The sequence below is a fragment of the Lingula anatina genome, chromosome 7 (assembly GCF_051362555.1).
Source record: "Lingula anatina isolate TDL-2025a chromosome 7, LinAna3.0, whole genome shotgun sequence".
Taxonomy (NCBI): Eukaryota; Metazoa; Brachiopoda; class Lingulata; order Lingulida; family Lingulidae; genus Lingula; species Lingula anatina.
Window position 1 is genome coordinate 22694410 of NC_141773.1, and position 18149 is coordinate 22712558.

Below are 18149 nucleotides of genomic sequence, written 5' to 3' on the forward strand. Positions count from 1 at the left end.
CTTCTGCATAATGATTTTGCATGAATGCAGTCAAAGAATTATGATTATTTTTACTCGTAATACTGCTTTTTTCCTTTAGAATCATGCTTGTATTTTAATTGCTGACAATATGGGATGTGGCTTTTATTTTTCCCATTATGCAGTTTTTTGATTACTATTAAATAGTTATCATTACTTGTACAGATGCAGTCAGGGATGAAGCCAGCATATGCTTGAATTGAGTACTGCTGTCAATGTTTAGATTAGTTGCAAAACAATAGATTTTTAATCGATAGCCTCCTTGAAAATTTTCAGTTCTTTCAAATCCAAGTTTGCTATTTAATTTTGTGAATATGACATAACGAAAACCAAAAGAATTCGAAGTCTCGGGTTCATATGCATATAATTGTTATATGTGAACTGGCTTTTGTGTAAGAGAGAGGCAAGTTCAAGTCCAAGTACATGCCTCCTAAGATATCAGCCTAAATATAAAGACAAGTAAAAGCAATCCTGCATTCAGCACCTTACAATTCCTGGTAGAAAGAGTCGTGGCACCTGTAGGTACAGACTTGCTGAATTTGGAGCATACAGAAATTTAGCTGCAATCTCTGCTAACAACTTAAGGGTTACAGGCAGTTGTATTTTGGATCTTGAAAAATATTTTGGAGCTTTTTTATCCCATAGTGTGATTAAGTGTAAATGCATTTGGTTTTGTTCCAGTTTGGAGTGATACATTTTTTCACATGTTTTGTAAGCGTCACATATCTTTAAATACAGGGGATTATTGGCCAGATACGAAGATTTCTATGCCCCATTCTTTATTTTTGATGATCCAGGCCAGTTTTATTCCATTTGATTAGATGAATGGTAATTGGACTATTAACCTGCTGCTAATGATGTTGACAGTAACATTTTTATAGCAGACACTGTATGTGTTTATGTTCTGATGTCTGTTTTGTCACTCTCGGCATCTGAAAATTCATTGCTCCACCTATAATTGCCTAAAAGTGTTTTTGTTTTAGTTCAGTTTTGCTGAGTGCATGGCTATTTAAAGGGGTGTTTATACCTTTTGGAAATCAGCATGATTGAATTATTTATTTGAAAGTTTTCATTGCATGTATTTTTGCCAATGTGTGCCACGCAAGTGCCCAACTTTTATTAGTACCACCAGCGTGTACGCTGGCGGTACTCATGGTTTTAGTCCCGACCCGTCTCGTCCGGCTCCGCCGGCTCCGTTGGCTCCGCCGGCTCCGCGTACTGGCGCCGGATACAAGTCACCGTTACCGCTTCTCCTCCTAGACCGCAAGGACCCCTGTCCCCATCTCTTGGATTTAGGTCACATATAACCTCAACTTGAACCCCCAGGTTTTTTTGTCTCAGTCGGTGCATTAACCTGGGCGTGACGCTCGTTGAAATGCACCCTTGTCAAAATTTTTGAAAATTCAATGCCAATTATCTACCCTACGGAAGGAATTATGGGAAAAATTTCTACAGACGGCTTTCCAAAAGTCATATGTGTAGATTTCAAATATGCCCTTGGATTTGACATTTGACCTTTATTTCAAGGTCAAACGGGCCAAAATTTTCAAAAAAATGAAATTTTTTACAAAAAAAATATTATTTGCGCTGTTATTCAGACACTACACAGACTTAACCAATAATATTATTGGAAAGTGTTACCCTTTGGGTCATCTTTCATCTCCGTGAATTTGGGGTCAATCGGTGCATTTTCACGGGAGAAGCGGCCATAAGATACCGAAACTGAAAACTGTCTCTTATTCGGGAACCGTTAATGCTAGCGACCCGTTCTTTTTTGCATTTTGTAGAGCATGTAAAGCCCAACATTGCATATGTCTCCGTTTTTTTGTATTTCATACGGTTTTCGTGTTATGCTGTATTAAAAAGTACATTGTGGTGGCACATTATTGTAACTCAGAATTGTAACATTATATCTCCAAAACTGGCAGAGATAGGTCAATAGTTACTATTAAAGTTGAATAGGAAGTCACATACTGGCAATTTAACAGTGACCATAAAATTGACCTTTGACCTACTTTTCACCATGAATTGAACTTTGCAAATTTTCGTTCCCTTTTATCTCCAAAACTGGCAGAGATAGGTTCATAGTTACTATTGAACTTGAATAGGAAGTCATATACTGGCAATTTACTGTGACCTTAAATTTGACCTTTGACCTACTTTTTACCATGAACTGAACTTTGCAAATTTTTGTTTCCTTTTATCTCCAAAACGGGCAAAGATACGCCCATAGTTACTATTGAATTTGAATAGAAAGTCATTAGAGGCAATTTACTGTGACCTTTAAATTGACCTTTGACCTACTTTTCACCATGAACTGAACTTTGCAAATTTTCATTCCCTTTTATCTCCAAAACTGGCAGAGATAGGTCCATAGTTACTATTGAACTTAAGTAGTGAGTCATATACTGGCAATTTACTGTGACCTTAAAATTGACCTTTGACCATCTTTTTACTATGAACTGAACTTTGCATATTTTCTTTCTCCTTTATCTCCAAAACTGACAGAGATAGGTCCATAGTTACTATTGAACTTGAATAGGAAGTAATACACTAGCAATCTGTGACCTTGAAATTGACCTTTGACCTACTTTTTATGATGAACTGCTTTTTGCATGTTTTCAGGCCTTTAAATCTGCAAAATTGGCAAAGAAATGCCCATGGTTGCTATTGAACTTGAATAGAAATTCATATAGTATGATATTGAAATTGACCTTTGACCTACTTTTTCACCATGAACTGAGCTTTGCATATTTTCTTGCCTCTCATATCTTTAAAACTAGCAGAGATGTGCCCCTTGTTGCCCCTAGGTTTTCTCTTTTGTCAGCATATATGCACCACTGACAACACTTTTCAAGGAAAACCAATAGGCCTTTTGTCTAGAGAATACAGGAGTGATCAAGGGTAGGAAAGTGCAAGTCAATTCGAAAATCTGCTTGATTGTACCATTTTTAGTTATATTTTTTTGCATATTTTGAGAACTCTTCTTGATTGCATCTTATAGAGCTTGTCAAGCACAAGACTGGTGATGGTGTCCCTTTTTGGAGGGGGGGTCCATACGAATGCGCTTACTCCAGCTGGTGGTACAATATCCGGAGGCGGTATCGCCTCTCTGATCCTCTAGTTATTTTACTGTATATTCAATGAATGGCTTTATTTACTGTGTATGCTGTCTGTATATATTTGCTAACTTAGCTGTGTAGTTTATATATGGGCTAGGTACTTGTAATATCAGCCCCTGTGTCACTACACCCATAAACCACTCATGTAACATTGCAATCACCTCTTTGTTGTGCACTGAATTATGTCCCAACAAATTAAAAAATCGGTTTGAACCATGAAAACATATTTACTTGTCAGCTTTAAGTTCATAATTTAAAAACCTCTAAAAAAAGAACAAATTGGAAATAAAAATTCTGTTTCTATGGTAAAGGCTGAAGTGTATCAGTTCTTTTAAAGATCCTGATATTACATTTACAGTGTTACTTTTGTATCAATAAACATGGAGACTGGCGAGATACTCATTATAGTTAGACACTAGTTGCTGAATGCCATGCAAATAATTGCTTTGATTTCACTATTTTATGGTTATCTGTAGATAATAAGCTTTTACAGGTTATTACTTTTGAGGGAGAATTTGCCATATTAAATATATTTTCCCCACCACCTACTTTCTTCAGCTTAATGCAATATGCATGATGGAATATTTTATTCAACTTTCAATGCAGGGTTACCATATAAAACCATGATTAAATAAGAACCTTTTCCTGTTGTAGTCTAGAAAGTTAGCCGAGTTCCATGTAACTCAGTTTTCCTCGCATGTATAGTATTTGGTTGAGACATGTCTACTGTTTTTTTTTTTTGTTTGTTTGTTTGTTTTTTTTTTCATGGTAGCTGTTTTGATGGACAAGTGCTTAGGTAGACAGGCAACCCTAACTCATCAGGATACACAAATTTCATCTCTGCGATTAGTAAACAAAGAAAATGTTCAGCTCATATTTTGTCACGGAAATTTCAAGAGGTTGCAAAAAAAATCCATTTCAATATCGTCATTCCATGGTAGTTATGTGCTGTGTAACTGTGGTAAGGTGTGTATGCAATACCATGTCTTGCATGAAGTACAATCTCTGCATTTAATCTTAAAGGTGAGCAGTAAAATTAGCTCCTGAATCAGCATCTTGGGTATGATAGCATCATGTTAACTGTACGACGAGTGTGTGGTATGCTTGAGATGTGCAGCATGCTGTCCAGGATGCCCTCCCTCCTCAGTAATTGGACATATATAATTGAACGCGATTCTTGAAGAGATTTGAGAAGTCAGTTAAGCAGTAAGGGTTCAGTTAAGGTTTGCTTTATTCTTATTGTGGTTTACACTGTTTTGAGTAGTCTTGGTCTTTTGGAGAATTTTTAATTTGGTATACAGTTATCCAAGAGCGCATATTTGTTACATATATATAAATGTGACATTTATTTTCCTGTAACATGATTTTAAGTCATTTTGTTCTTCTGTTTATGAAAATGTCTTATGAATCAGTTTATAACTGAACTGAATAAAAAATTATGAGGAGCAGTTGTAAATGTTGCAAAGCAAGTAGATAAGTATTTCTTTCTTCAGAAGGTAGTTGAGGTAGAAGAATAGCAGAAAAATTGGTACGATATAAAAATGTCATGTTTTCCTTAACTTGAGTCTCATAATTCATGACAAATTTTGCAGGGCCCAGAACATGAATAATATAATAATTGGCCGCATGCCCAGGCTTCACTGCACGCTTCCATAAGAAGATTGCATGAAGTGTAGTCAGTGTCTGTACGGCGTTTCTCTTCTCCATGCCTTCTCCTATGCATGGAAGTGTGCAGGAAAGGTTATGCTAGCTTGCATCCCACTGTGTTGAAGGGAGGGTCTGCTATAAGAGATCAATGTCAACCTAGATATTTCTCTCCCTTCCCAGTGCTGGCTGCTACGAGTACCATACATAATGCTCGGTAATGTTAAGTCATGTTCACATTAAACCTATGTAAGAGCGGAAATGGCCCAGTTTGCATCAGCATAAGGCTAGAACATGTAAAAAATTTCAAAAGATTACATTTTCACTCCCCCTGTTAAGAAATCAGTTTGTTAGATGACTGCTTTCAGACTGTTTTGGTATGTTATTATTCAAGTGAGGTGGAAGTTAAACAAGACATACTTTTTTCTCTCTATCTCCTTGCTGTTGTAATGGGATACTAGTAAGCTGTTTTGTGTGGTTGTGGTATTTGGTGCTGGTGTACTCACTGGTGATGGAACTGCGCCCTGTTTCACAAAGTAATACAACCCAAAATATACACTGACAGTCAATGAAAATGCATCATTTATTTATCAAATAATATTTTAAGTTCCTTTGGCAGATTAAGTAAATAACAGTTTTCGTGTGAAATATGACCCATTATTCAGTCACACATTTTTTATTGTTTATATATTTTTTTATTTTTATATATCCGTTTATATGGTTGGAATCGATTCTTGGTAAAAAAAGTACAAGAAAGTTTGCTGATGCGTTTTCACTGACTGTCAGTAAAGTTACATTCTAATTACTAAAGATAAAAAAATTAGGGTAATAGCCTACTTTTATGGCAGGATAAATCTGTTGAGTCTTGTGAAACATGACTATTTTATTTGTATTGTGAAACATGGCAAACATTCTTATTTAGTGGAAAACTACAGAATTATCCAGGGTCAAATAATTATATCCTTCTTTAAAGGGAAAGTCTAGAACACAAAAGTCCTTTCTTCCAGAAAACTTTTCTATTATTCTTTGAATGGGAGTGTTAGAAATAGAAATCCTATCTACCAGCAAACATTTGATATCATTTTTGAAGGGGATTTAAAGAAAGTAGAAGTCCTAACTATCAGCGACCATTAGATACAATATTTTAAAGGGGGGTTTATAAAAAAATAAAAAGTCCTAACAACTAGCAAACATTTCTATCCTTCTTTAAAGGGGAGTTCTGGAAAACAGAAATTGTCATTCCTCTCTGATCAATACTTCATGTCCCAAGTGTAATGGTGTACTGTGACCTGAACAGACTACTGCGCGTCCAATACAATTTTCTATCCACACAAGACAGAGCTTGATTGAATTACCATGTTAGCACATGGCTCATGGTGAGCTCAGCGTTTCCAGGATCTTTACTTTCATGTCACTCAAGTATGTACTTATAGGAGGTATTTGAAAGAACAGATAAAGGCAGTTGGGCTCAAGTGTTAGATGAGTGGTCACCTTTTAAGGTGTACTTGTTGAGCAAAAAGACAATAGGTACTGTAATAATGGCATATTCTCATGGGTAAGGTTCCCTCTTAACCAGTGCATTTGTATTAAGAGAAGACAGGTGAAGCCAAATAATTTGACATGTAATTTAACATTTTCACGACAGTTTCTTTACTTTATACACATATTTTTATTAGTAGAGGTTGAAGAACAGTGATATTGTATTTTAGGTCAGAAGGGATTGAATAACATATCAAACATCAGTTTATTTGTTAGTTTAAGAACTTTCCACCTGCTACTTTTTCTTCTCTTTCTTTAGGTGGGAGTTGGGGCTGACAAGTCTGCTTTTTTTTTCCATAAATCAACCCTTACCTCTGAAGTTTTATCTTTTCTGTTTTTTCAGAATAAGTGATGTCTGGTAAAGAAAAGCTGGAACGTCGCAGTAGCAAGTCCAGACTCTCTAAGCAGAATGAGGTGGACGTGCACGACGACGAGGCACACGACACATCGCCCAGTAGTGAGACATCAGATGCAACAATTGTTGCAGAGAGCGAAATGTCCAATCACAACTCGTCAGACAGTTCCCCCGACCAGACCGGTGGCTCGGAGGATGTTGAGGTCGCATCTGAATCTGCCACGGAATCTTCAAGTACCCAGAAAAATGGGGGAAAGGAACTAGAAAAATCCAACAGTTTTCAGGTATTTGGCACTAAGATGTATGCGGCAGTTGATGTAAGCCTGATAAAATTAAAAAAAAAAAAACTTTGAATTTGGCTTGAATGGTAATTCATAAACAGTTTACTCCAAAGACTATTTTTGACACATGTCATGTAGAAAGAAACTATATTATAAGAAGCTGACTTGTATTTTCCAGCAAAGAGCTAAGTTAAAGCTCCTAGTCCGAGGCGATGCAATAAGTGACGATAGCACCCCGCCGCCGCCTGATGACATCACCGTGGCTCCAGCTACTGCTGCCGCGGTCTCTGTCAGCAGCTCAATTCCTAATGATGTCTCCATGGCAACAGCTACAGCCACGGCTACATTTGCAGCTAATAGTAGTGGGTCATTAAATGGCCAAAGGTCATCTAGGGTTAGTAGACATATAGAAAACATAGAGAAAATAAAAGATGTTGTGTGTTTGTAGGTCACACTTCAAATGTGCTTCAGTGTGGTTTACATTAGATTGCAATATTGCTGGAATTTTATTAACTCTCTGATTCAGATTGGATTTAGATGTTTTCACCTCCCCGAGGAGATATGTTTGTGTACATGTATGTGTACACATACACGCACATGTATTCCTACATTTACGAACACAAAGGCAGGAATTCACTTACAATATTATCTGTCATGTTATATATATCCTATCATATTTGAAGTTAATTTATTTTCTTTTTCTCCTTTCAGCAAAAAGTGTCTCGTCCCAGATTAGACAAGAGTAGCTCTCAGAGTAGTTCATTTGAGGCTGGTACCTCACCCTGTTTGTCTAGAGGTAAGGTGATCACTGTGTCTTCATTCTGTGCCTAAAAACTCACTCCATCATTCTGACTATTTTATACCTTAAAAAGTGACTGGTCCAAATTTAAATCGAAATCTAAAGACGCCGAAAAATTATCCTAATGACATGCATCTTAAGTATAGGGTAGTTTGATTTGAAGAGCAGAATGATACACAAAGTCCAAGATTTCTCCTTATTTGGGTGATGTCATTGGGTGACTAACTTACGATTTGCATATAGTAACAGTAAGGGACCATTCCCAGACAATATCTTACTGACTATGGATATATCTATCTTCGAAGAGATTCTCGCTAAATTGCAATCAACTTAAGCAGCTTAGCTGTCTGTCACGCCTACTGAAGTTGCTTCAGTAGGCGTGCCAGACATCTAAGCTGAAAGCAATTTAGCGAGAAACCCCTGATCGATCCTGTTAGATCAGTCTAGGTATGGGAACCCAGTCCAAGGGACTTTGATGATCAAAACATTGATTACAGGTAGGGCTGGCATTGTGTTAATTAAGGTGTCCCTTTTCCTCTGTTCTAGAGTCTAGCACAGAGACACAGTACACAGACTTTGCTGGCACAGACCTGGAGGAGTTCTTCAGGCTGACATTGAACAATAAGAACCCCCAGGACAGGAGACTGATGCTGAAGATTGAGCAGGATCTCATTAGTTTTGTTAAAGATCAAAGGTAAGAGGGGAAAATATATATTTGTGATTTATCAAAATAAGGCTTGGAATAAATGATGCAGTTTAATGGTGTAATGGTTGAATCATTAGTTTTCACATGGCTGGTGAAATGCAGTCAGAGGTAGGCATGTAGAAAAATACTGAGAGAAAAAGATTCAAGTTTCCTGCACTCACATGCGTACTAGGAAATGTTAGTATATCTTATTACATGTAGAGACCTTACTTTGTTTCAGACACCAGTATCTCAAGTTCCCCGCACTCCCAGGGTACCAGAGGATGTTAGTACATCGAATCGCAGCATTTTTTGGGCTGGACCACAACGTGGACCAGAAGATCAACCCCAACGTAGTGATTGTCAATAAAACTAGTATTACCAGATTGTAAGTTGGAACATTGTTTTTTCTTGTTCAGTTGAGAAATAGTACAGAATTTTTAAAAATTGTGATAATAGACAGAAATGATGGAACTTGGGGTTTTAATGTTGGCTGTGATGTTTATGCTGTTGCCTGAAACTGATGGTCACATCAAAGAAAGGTTGCTTAAAGCTAGCCCAACTTCTTACCAATGTTTTAAAACTTAAACTGGTAACTTAAAAAAGTTTTTTACAGTGAGTTATTCATAGGGTTTTTCGTTTAAAATTTTATATTTTTATTGCAAGTTATTCATAATTTTTTTATTCCAGAAAGATTAAGTAGTTTTCATATTATATTACTCATAGGGCTTTTGTAGTGAGTTATTCACACTTTTTTTTTTCTTTGAAATGTCAGGCCAGATTTTAAATTTCGAGAGCACATCCTAGATCATTCATCTCAAGAAGAGACCCCCACACGGAGAATTCTCAGACGGGAAGGAGGCAGTTTTGAAGAGGTAGGAAGCAGACCGATCCCTTTCATCCTGACATAATGATTATTTAATCAGATATTTTTCTAATTGACAGTTCTTTTTTCTAAATCAGTTGTCAATTTCCTAACTTAAATTCTGTCTTGTGTTTTAGGGCAATAGTCCTCACCGCAGATCCCTAGCTGACAAGAAGAGCAAGTCATATGAAGAGAGGGAAGAACACTACAAGAAAACAAAAGCTAGAATTTTCAATCAGTCTGATGTAAGCATTTACAAAAATTATGTCAGATTTAAAATAAAAGAGATGCTTTATGATTATAGAGGATTTGCATTAGAAATTCTGCACCTCAAGGTGATTATATGGTTATAATAATGGTTTAAAATCATTTGTCATTATTTTTTGTTGTGTGTGTGGGTGTGTGTGTGTCGATGATTCATTGTCAGATAACACATTTTGTGGATTTTGACCACATAAACCTATGGTCCAACCATCCATGCATATTGGTTTATTTTCAGTCTATGTCATCACAAGAAGCTATTCTAGATTCTCCTGTAAGGTATGTACACAGCTGTTGCCTTTTTAGTTCCTTATTAAAAAGTATGCAACAGAGTTGTGAAAGAGTGTCTAGTTTAAAAAGGAGAAATTATTATGTAAATGTTGATTGTTCAGTTCATCAGATTAAACTGATTTATCTGTTTGATATTTTATGAACCTGTAGTACCTCACCATGCATATTTAAGGTTACTGGTTCATTTTTTCTTTTAATTTATTTTCCCTTTGTCATGATTAATAAAAACCATAATGAATGTTAAAATTTCACATGATGTATATTTTGTTTCATCAACTGTAACTGATTAAAAAGCATGATATTTATGAACCCCCCTGTATTTTGTGACCACAGCAGTCGAGCAGGTACTCGCTTTTCCAGTGTCCGCAGCAGTAAGGAGGACTGGCAGACTGACCCGCGTCCCTGGAGCAGCACAGACTCCAGTGGCTACGGCACGGACACGTCCAAGGAGGGTCACAGGCTGGCAGTCACCAAGGCCAGCAGCTTCAGTGGAGTGCCCACCATACTGTCACGGGGGGATGGCAGGGGAGCCAGGATGACACAGACAGGTAGAGAGGGACATTAATGGAGGGACACAGGCTGGGTGGTTGGGAGATTTTATTTATTTATTTATTTATTTATTTATTTATTTAAAATGCTGATTTCTTGAGAAAGCACATAATATGGTCCAGCACTTATTGCTGGACTTGATGCAGGGGGAGGTGCTGGGGTGTTCAAAGTTTTTTTTGTTTTTTTTTTAATGTGTTATACAATAGTTCTACAACTCTTGAAGACTGAAATATTGAAACTTAACAAGACATTTACATGATATCGTAATTGAAGGACGTGTGGAGTAGAGTTATTTATATTTCCGTGGGGAAGGTCCTGGATTATATTATAAATATAACCAGTTGTGACCGTCTTCTTTGTTCTCTAGTGAGAGAACACGAGGAGAGAGAGTTGAGAATAATAGCATTGGGATGACTTGACTATGGGGAGAATAAAGGGGAAAATAGGGGGTGCTTGGAGCTCTTATATCACTCCATAGAGCAAACTGGTCATAGTCACTTGAAGATGAAAGGGAGAATTCAACAGAAGGTATAAGTTGCTTCCTTTATTGAAGTATTAGCACATATATGTGTGTACATACGTGCGTGTAGGTTATATGTATATTAAGTTATTCAGGTTAAATTCAGCAGTTAGTGGAGTTTCGTGTGTGTGTGTGTGTGTGTGTGTGTGTGTGTGTGTGTGTGTGTGAGACTTTGGAAAATATCAGCTATAAAGATTTTTTGTTCTGTATTTTCTCTTGCATATTATTCTGACATGTGGGGGAAAATGTGTTGTAATAAATGTGCTCTGTGTTATAATTATTTATATTAGTTAAGACAAAACTGTTTGCTAAATACTGACAATGTTTACTTTCCAGATTCAGTAAGTAGTAGTAACTCCAGCAGTTTAAGTAGTCCCATCTCGCGTCCACCACCTATCCCATCATCCCCTCCACCAGGAGACGCAGACAGGCCATATTCTAGTCAGTCAACAGGTTAGTGGACTTAGCTGTTCTTACTTTTACATTTTTCTATGGAAAGATATAAACATTTATGTGTGGCATTGTTTAAATTGTTAATCATTTGACACCATTTTCATCATCTTAAGGCCACCAAAGGGACATTAAATAAAATATAATAAAATAAAATAAAATATTTAGTTTAAATAAGCTTTTGAGGACAAAAATACATTGTTAAAATAAATGTTTTCCATATTGACAGTTCAATTAGAATTTATTATCATAACCTTGAAAATCCAATTCTTCTCTCTCTCTCTCTCTCTCTCCCTCATCTCACATGCACACCCAAACACACAGCATTTACAATTGTATAGCAATATTCTAAATTCTCAGTTATAACAGTGTTATTTATGTGTATTACCTGTGTAGGTGGTCCAGGGCCTCCCCAGGTTCCCCAGGGACAGGTGTGCTGGGTGGCCTCCACACCCGACTCCATACCCCCAGGGGCGACCATCATTGACCCTCAGACTGGTGAGTGAACCTCTCTCTCTCTCTCTCTCTCTCTCTTATAGTGCAGTTGAATTTTAAGTAACAGATATGCATGTGATGACGTGTTCTACAATTCTTATTACTTGATTATGTCAACTATTTAAGTAGAAAACTCCATATTAATTAGCTAAGGAATGGAAAATTAAGTCCCATACTGGACAATAACCAAAAGATGTTATGACTTCCAACATTTTTCTCTTTCTTTCTCACTTACATGGTGGACATTCTGTTGTGTCTAAAACATAACAAGTGATAATAATTACCTGAAGAAGTATGAGGGTAGAGAGAATGGAGCTGACACCACCTGTGTAACTATCCAATTTGTGATGTGATTTTCTTCTCTTTTTTTTCTTTCCTTAATTACTAAAAATGTTAGCTGGATGAATAAAAAAAGAAAGCACACTTATATATATCATTATTGACCACATGCCAGGTGCTCCTTACCGCAATCCTGACGGCTCTATCTACTGCCATCAGCCAGGACAACCTCTGCCCCCAGCAATCCACAGTACTCACCAGCCACAGGCTCCTGTAATACAACAACCATTACACGGGGCATTACCCCATCAGTTTCCACCCCCAGGGGGAGTGCAGGGACCCCCAGGGAATGTGGTGTTCCACCAACCCCCCAGTAGTCTCCAGAGGCAATATTCAGGAGTAAGTTTGTGGTTTGACTTGGGGATTTTATATGATTTTATTGTAACAGTTGTGAATTGCTCAATTATGAAAAAAGAAGGATCATTCTTTTGAATAGCATTATTCAAGGTTGTTCACAAAGCAGCTGATGATGCGTATTGTTTGGTTCTTGATTTTAATATTGACAGTAAATGTGTGCACAAATGTTTTGACCAATAAAGAAATAGCATATAGATAGCAATTTAGAAAAAGTCACAGAAGAGATGGTTATCTGTTTTGTGCTATTGTTTAAATTACACTTGCACAAGGTATGTTTTGTGCTGGGTTTTTTTGTGTGTGTGTGGGGGGGGGGTCAAAAACTTCACTAAATCTCTTCATCAAAGTATTTAATTATTTATCATTTCTAAGGCATTGAAATCACACATCTGTAGGTTTTAGCTAACCAGTGTTTGTCTCCTCCAGGAGGGTGGTGGTGATGTAGCCCATACTTTCTCTGGTCTCTCATTGTCATCGCAGGCTTCAGGGTCTCTCCCTGAACCCCCATGTGGAGGAGGTGCCTCCAACCCCCCACAGCAGTATGTGATAGCTCCCCCACAGCATGGAGGACCTGTGAACAACACTGGACCCTTTCAGGTAAGGTGTGTGTGTGTGTGTGTGTGTGTGTGTGTGTGTGTGTGTGTGTGCATGTGCATGCATGACCATGTTTTTGACTTTGGATTTCCTATTGAGATCATTGGCTGCTTGAAATTTTGCTATCAAAATTAAAGATAACCATATTCAGAGGTTCATAGTATAACAAAAAATGGGTGATGACTAAATTATTATTTATTTATTTATTTATTTTTTATTTATTTATTTATTTATTATTTTTTTTTTTGCTTTGGAGTTTGGTAATTCAATTAGCTGATTGATGAAATTTATTTGTTAGTTATTGCCATGTCTACATATTGTGTGTTGTGTTCTAGGTCTCGTATTACCAGCCCCCTGGCTCTCAGCCACAGTACATGTACCGTATGGCGTATGCTGCACAGGGTCATCAGGGGTCATTTGAAGGCCAAACACAGGGTCAAGGTCATTTAGGAATGGTGCCACCCAGCAGCAGTCAATACTCTAGTCAGACTTACATGCCAAACTATCAAATAGTAGGATATTCAGTAGCACAAAGTACTTCTAGTGAACATCTACAGCAACAGACTAATTATCAGCATCAGCAGGTTGTACAATCACAAGGTCAAGGTCAGGGAGTTCAAGGTCAGCAGTACTCGGAGACTTGTTGCCAAGGAGGATTTGCTCAGCAGTTTCCACCTCCCCCCTCGGCCGGGGGTCTGAACCAAGGGGGGTACGTGCAAACTGTCCAGACATCAATGACTGCAGCAGCTGGCAGTTACAATACTTCAAGTACAACGAACACTAGCACGCCTGCCATGTCCTACCACAGTGTAGGAGGCATGGCCGGACTATATAGACCTACCACTCCCCCAAGTCAGGGGATGGCTCCACCTGGACAGACTGTGGGTGTTGGTCCTGGGGGGGTGAACCCTGGGTCTTACATCGGTTACCCCCCAGGGACATCTCCCCATGGGACCCAGGGTCACCCTCGGCCCCCGGGGCCTGGACAGTTTGTGCCATTTCAGACATCCCCCTCTCAGAACATTGCAGTGCTACGCCCAGCTATTAACATACCTGCTGTCCAGCAGGGGGCAGTGTGTGGGGGTCCTGTTGGCTCCTTTCCTCACGGCACCCCCTCCGTGACAGGCCAGTTCAAAATACTATCTGTAGAACAGGGGCTGAAACCTGCCAAGCCAACGGATTTGTACCTTGGTGGCGAGAAGATCGGAGACTCCTCCAGCTCACCAAGTCTCAGTGGTCATAGTACTCCTGTGCAAATGGGGCCACCACCCCCACCTCAGCTGATCCAACAGCCATTCAGACCCCCTCCACCTGGCAATGGAGACGGGAGGATGGGCGGTGCTCAGCTGCAGCAAGTGTTCCGATGCCCCGTTCCACAGATGTATGCAGTAAGACCCAGGTAAGGAGGGTCTCCTCACCACTGGATTGACTTTGTTGGTCACTAGGAAAAATTATTTTTGAAAGCCTCTGCGTGTGGTTATTTGGTAGCCACATACTTCACTAAAAAGCTGAAACTTTTTAGCGGTGTGATAGACACATATCTTTACATATATTGGCTTTATCATATTGTTTATAGATGTGACCAATGCATTAAAGAGATAGAAAGTCCATAAACAGAATATTTTTAATATATATCTTATGTTAACTATCTGGAATACTTTTCACATTCAGGTATCCCACCATGCCAGGTATGTCTATACAGCAACAGCCCCCACAACAACCATCAAATTCAAGCCAAAGAGTACAACAGAAAGCCTGGGCAAAACAAAGCTCTCAGGACAGTGCTAGTCCCTCCCCTAACACCTCTCAAGACAGTAGTCAAGATACTTCATCTAGGTATACGTAGTGACCTCTCTCTCTCTATCTCTCTCACACACACACACACACACAGAAACACTGTCAAGGCAGCAGTCAAAAACCCTTCATCATTGTGTTAAAATCTGTTACTTTAGTCTGTAATCTTTGTCGGCACCCTCATTATTTGAAAGTGTCTTCAAGGTAATATGCCTTAACTAAGTATATAAATTGAAAAGCTCTGTATTTGTCTAAAAAAAGAAAAAGAAACGAAACACAGCTAATATTACCAATATTTGTTCCAGGTAACTTGGAAGCATCTTATACAGTTTAATTTCCCCTCACTTCCCTGGCTTGGCTGTATAGAACCCACACAAAATGTCAAACTTTACAGTGAAGAAACCATGTCAGATGTCAAGTTGGACAATCCTGAACTGGTGCCAGAAGTCACTGGGATGAAAAGAACCTAGGTTAGATGTCAAGTTGGACAGTAAAGAACTTAGACTAGATGTCAAGCGGGACAGTAACAAACCCAGGCTAGATGTCAAGCAGGATAGCCCTGATTCAGACTCGGCAACAGGAGAGAATCACTACTTGCCAGTAAACATTAGCACTCTGCATGACCGCTAAACCAACAAGACTGACTGATAATGTTGGCATTTGGACCTCAATGGCCACATTTGACTGACTATGAAAAGTTGTTTGTAATTTATAGTTTTGTCACAGAAATGAGCCTGGTTTCTATTCTGGTTTGTTCCAAACATATCACCCCTAGTGTGAGACCACATATCAGGCTTGGCAAGGATCTGGTTCTATATTTACAGCTGACACGAAAGAAAGGCAACAACCTATGGAATCTGATATTTATATATTGAATTAATATTTTGTAAAGAAGTGCCCCAATGCAGGGCAGTGAGGGGATTTTATAGGTATATTTTAGAATGGTTTTATTTTACAGTTTTAACCCCCATACCCCTTCTTCCCCACACTTCCCCCCACTGCGTGTAACAAATACATGCTATGTTATGTCATTTTTCTTCTTTGAAAGATGCACTGGCGAGTACCTAAGCACAGTACAGTGTAGTATAAGTCCAGTGGGTTGTGTTTGTCGTTGTCATCGTTGTGTCTTGTGATGTGCGTAGTGGACTGCTCTGTATTTATGTACATCGACACCCTTAACTGGACTTCTGTTTTGGGTCTAATTGACAGTGGTACACATGGACTGATATCCTGAAATCTTCAGTCAAATACCCTGAGATTCAGGCTCTATTGGAGATTCTGCTTTACCAGTTTTTATTTCTTTAGGTCTGCCAAAACTTACTCCAAGAAAGGGCTGAGTAGGGCAAGAGTCTGCAATAGTGCTCTGATAACCAGGTTAATGTCCTTTTTAGGTACAAGCTTTATTCTAGTATTTCCTACCTCTTTTCTTTATCCACTGGTTTAGGTAGACAAAATTATAGCCCACACCACAATCTAACCTTTGTCATTTATACTTGGATACATTTTTAAACAGAGGCTGTTTTATATTTATGTTTAAATAAGATTTTAACAGTAACAAGCCTATGCTTGAGAGGCCCATCCCAAAATCCCACTTAATTGAGAGCACTTTGGTTTCCACCCCTTGTATTTTAGAAAAAAAGAACAATGGGAAAGTTCCACATTCAATCACTTCATTCATTAGTGAATTCACATTTTTGCATTGGAGTGGACTAGCCAAGAACACACTTAACTATTTTTAGTCCATTTACGAGAAAGTTGCACTTCATAATGCATTTCAGTATGCATCTGGTGCTATTTACCCTTTAGGGCACATACTATATCAAAACTTTAAAGCACATACAGAGATGGCCCCAAACATGAGACTTACAGCTAAATATTACTCTCATAACTTAACAGCTGATAATCTTCATTATTTAGCAGTAAAGGCAAAGTGTGTGGTGTGAAATAGTGCAGTAGTAGTGCCCATTGCTTCTCCTAATTAACCCTTGAGCTGTCACTTGGGTTAGTGTCATCTTGAGCTGGGTAAATGGTTTGAGAAGTTAGAGCATTTATATAGGAAAAAAGTGGTTTCACAAGATTAACTAGTTTGGACCATGAAACACATTTACAGTCCAACACCTGGTTTTTACCGAGTTCTAAGGCTTCCTAGTAGTCATGTGGAGTTCATCATAAATTAAGGATAATGTTATATCATACATGCCTCCCCACCTTTCCCTCTCTCTCACTCTCTCACTCAGTATATATGAATAAATCTGTAACATCAGTGATGTGTGTGTTGAACACTTTTGTACAGTAAACTGTAAATGTTGTAAGTAAACAGTAAATTCATGTAGATTGAGGTATACAGAGTTTATTTTATGGTTCTCTTTCTTTTCACCAGTGTACATTTGTGTCAGACACGAACAAGATTCACTCGGTTCTCTGTGGTTGGAGAAAAGTCATTGGGTAAACGAGTAGTTATCTAGAGAAATTTATAGACTCCCTTAACCTGATTGCCCAAATTATTGTGCTTGTCATTTAAAATGAAATGGTTAAAGCATGGGTTAAGAAAGTCTGTTTGCAGTTCCTGCTTAAAGCACGGACGTACCGTGGTTGTGTTTTAGTGAACATGTACACTGTCTTTCAACGGTTAACCATGGAGATAGTTACCATAGTTACCTATCACTTGCAACACTGCTTTGTATATTATTCATGTTAGAGCAAACGGTTGATTTACAACACTAATTATTACAGCTGGGTGGTTTATCTGAAATGGTTCAATGATATTCAGCTTGGTTTGAGAGTCTGGCCAAGTAAAGGCACAATGTTGTTTGCTGGTATCTTGGTTTTCCAACTAGATTACAAGGCCTCTGTACAAGGCAGGTGGTACACAGCAAGAATGCAGCAACACCGCTTAAACCCTCGAGGTTCAAGACTTTGTGTCCATGGTAGCTAACTCCGTGGTGATCGCCCTGGTATGTTTCTGTTGTAATTCCGTGAAATGTGATTGAATCGTGTTTATCTTCACATTATTAAGTAGGAAAATAAAACTCTTGCCTTCTTCAGTTTGTAACATATTGGTTTTTGTTATTTCAACTTTATCTTCAAGCTTCGTGACATGTTTTTATGCCATATTCCCCATATGTCTACAAGTATTCTCTGCTCAAAATGCCAAAAGACAAAAATATCTTATTAGTAAGTCCGCTTCAGCTTAG

At 38.3% G+C, this 18149-nt stretch overlaps 1 protein-coding gene across 2 annotated transcripts in view; it reads left to right on the top strand.

The window, feature by feature from the left end:
• LOC106150591 (uncharacterized) overlaps positions 1 to 18007 on the top strand; it is a 40573-nt gene extending 22566 nt beyond the window's left edge. Inside the window, exons 3-18 of one of the 2 annotated variants that reach the window (XM_013523473.2) lie at positions 6667 to 6962; positions 7138 to 7353; positions 7671 to 7755; positions 8305 to 8452; positions 8685 to 8831; positions 9219 to 9318; positions 9446 to 9553; positions 9808 to 9848; positions 10194 to 10408; positions 11266 to 11382; positions 11776 to 11877; positions 12329 to 12552; positions 12994 to 13164; positions 13497 to 14560; positions 14833 to 14997; positions 15261 to 18007. In XM_013523473.2, coding sequence (XP_013378927.2) covers positions 6675 to 6962; positions 7138 to 7353; positions 7671 to 7755; positions 8305 to 8452; positions 8685 to 8831; positions 9219 to 9318; positions 9446 to 9553; positions 9808 to 9848; positions 10194 to 10408; positions 11266 to 11382; positions 11776 to 11877; positions 12329 to 12552; positions 12994 to 13164; positions 13497 to 14560; positions 14833 to 14997; positions 15261 to 15264 — 3195 coding nt within the window. In that variant the 5' untranslated portion in view covers positions 6667 to 6674 and the 3' untranslated portion in view covers positions 15265 to 18007. The remainder of the gene's footprint in view (positions 1 to 6666; positions 6963 to 7137; positions 7354 to 7670; positions 7756 to 8304; positions 8453 to 8684; positions 8832 to 9218; positions 9319 to 9445; positions 9554 to 9807; positions 9849 to 10193; positions 10409 to 11265; positions 11383 to 11775; positions 11878 to 12328; positions 12553 to 12993; positions 13165 to 13496; positions 14561 to 14832; positions 14998 to 15260) is intronic. The other variant, XM_013523475.2, reaches the window with a different exon arrangement.
• The last annotated feature ends 142 nt before the right edge of the window (positions 18008 to 18149 follow it).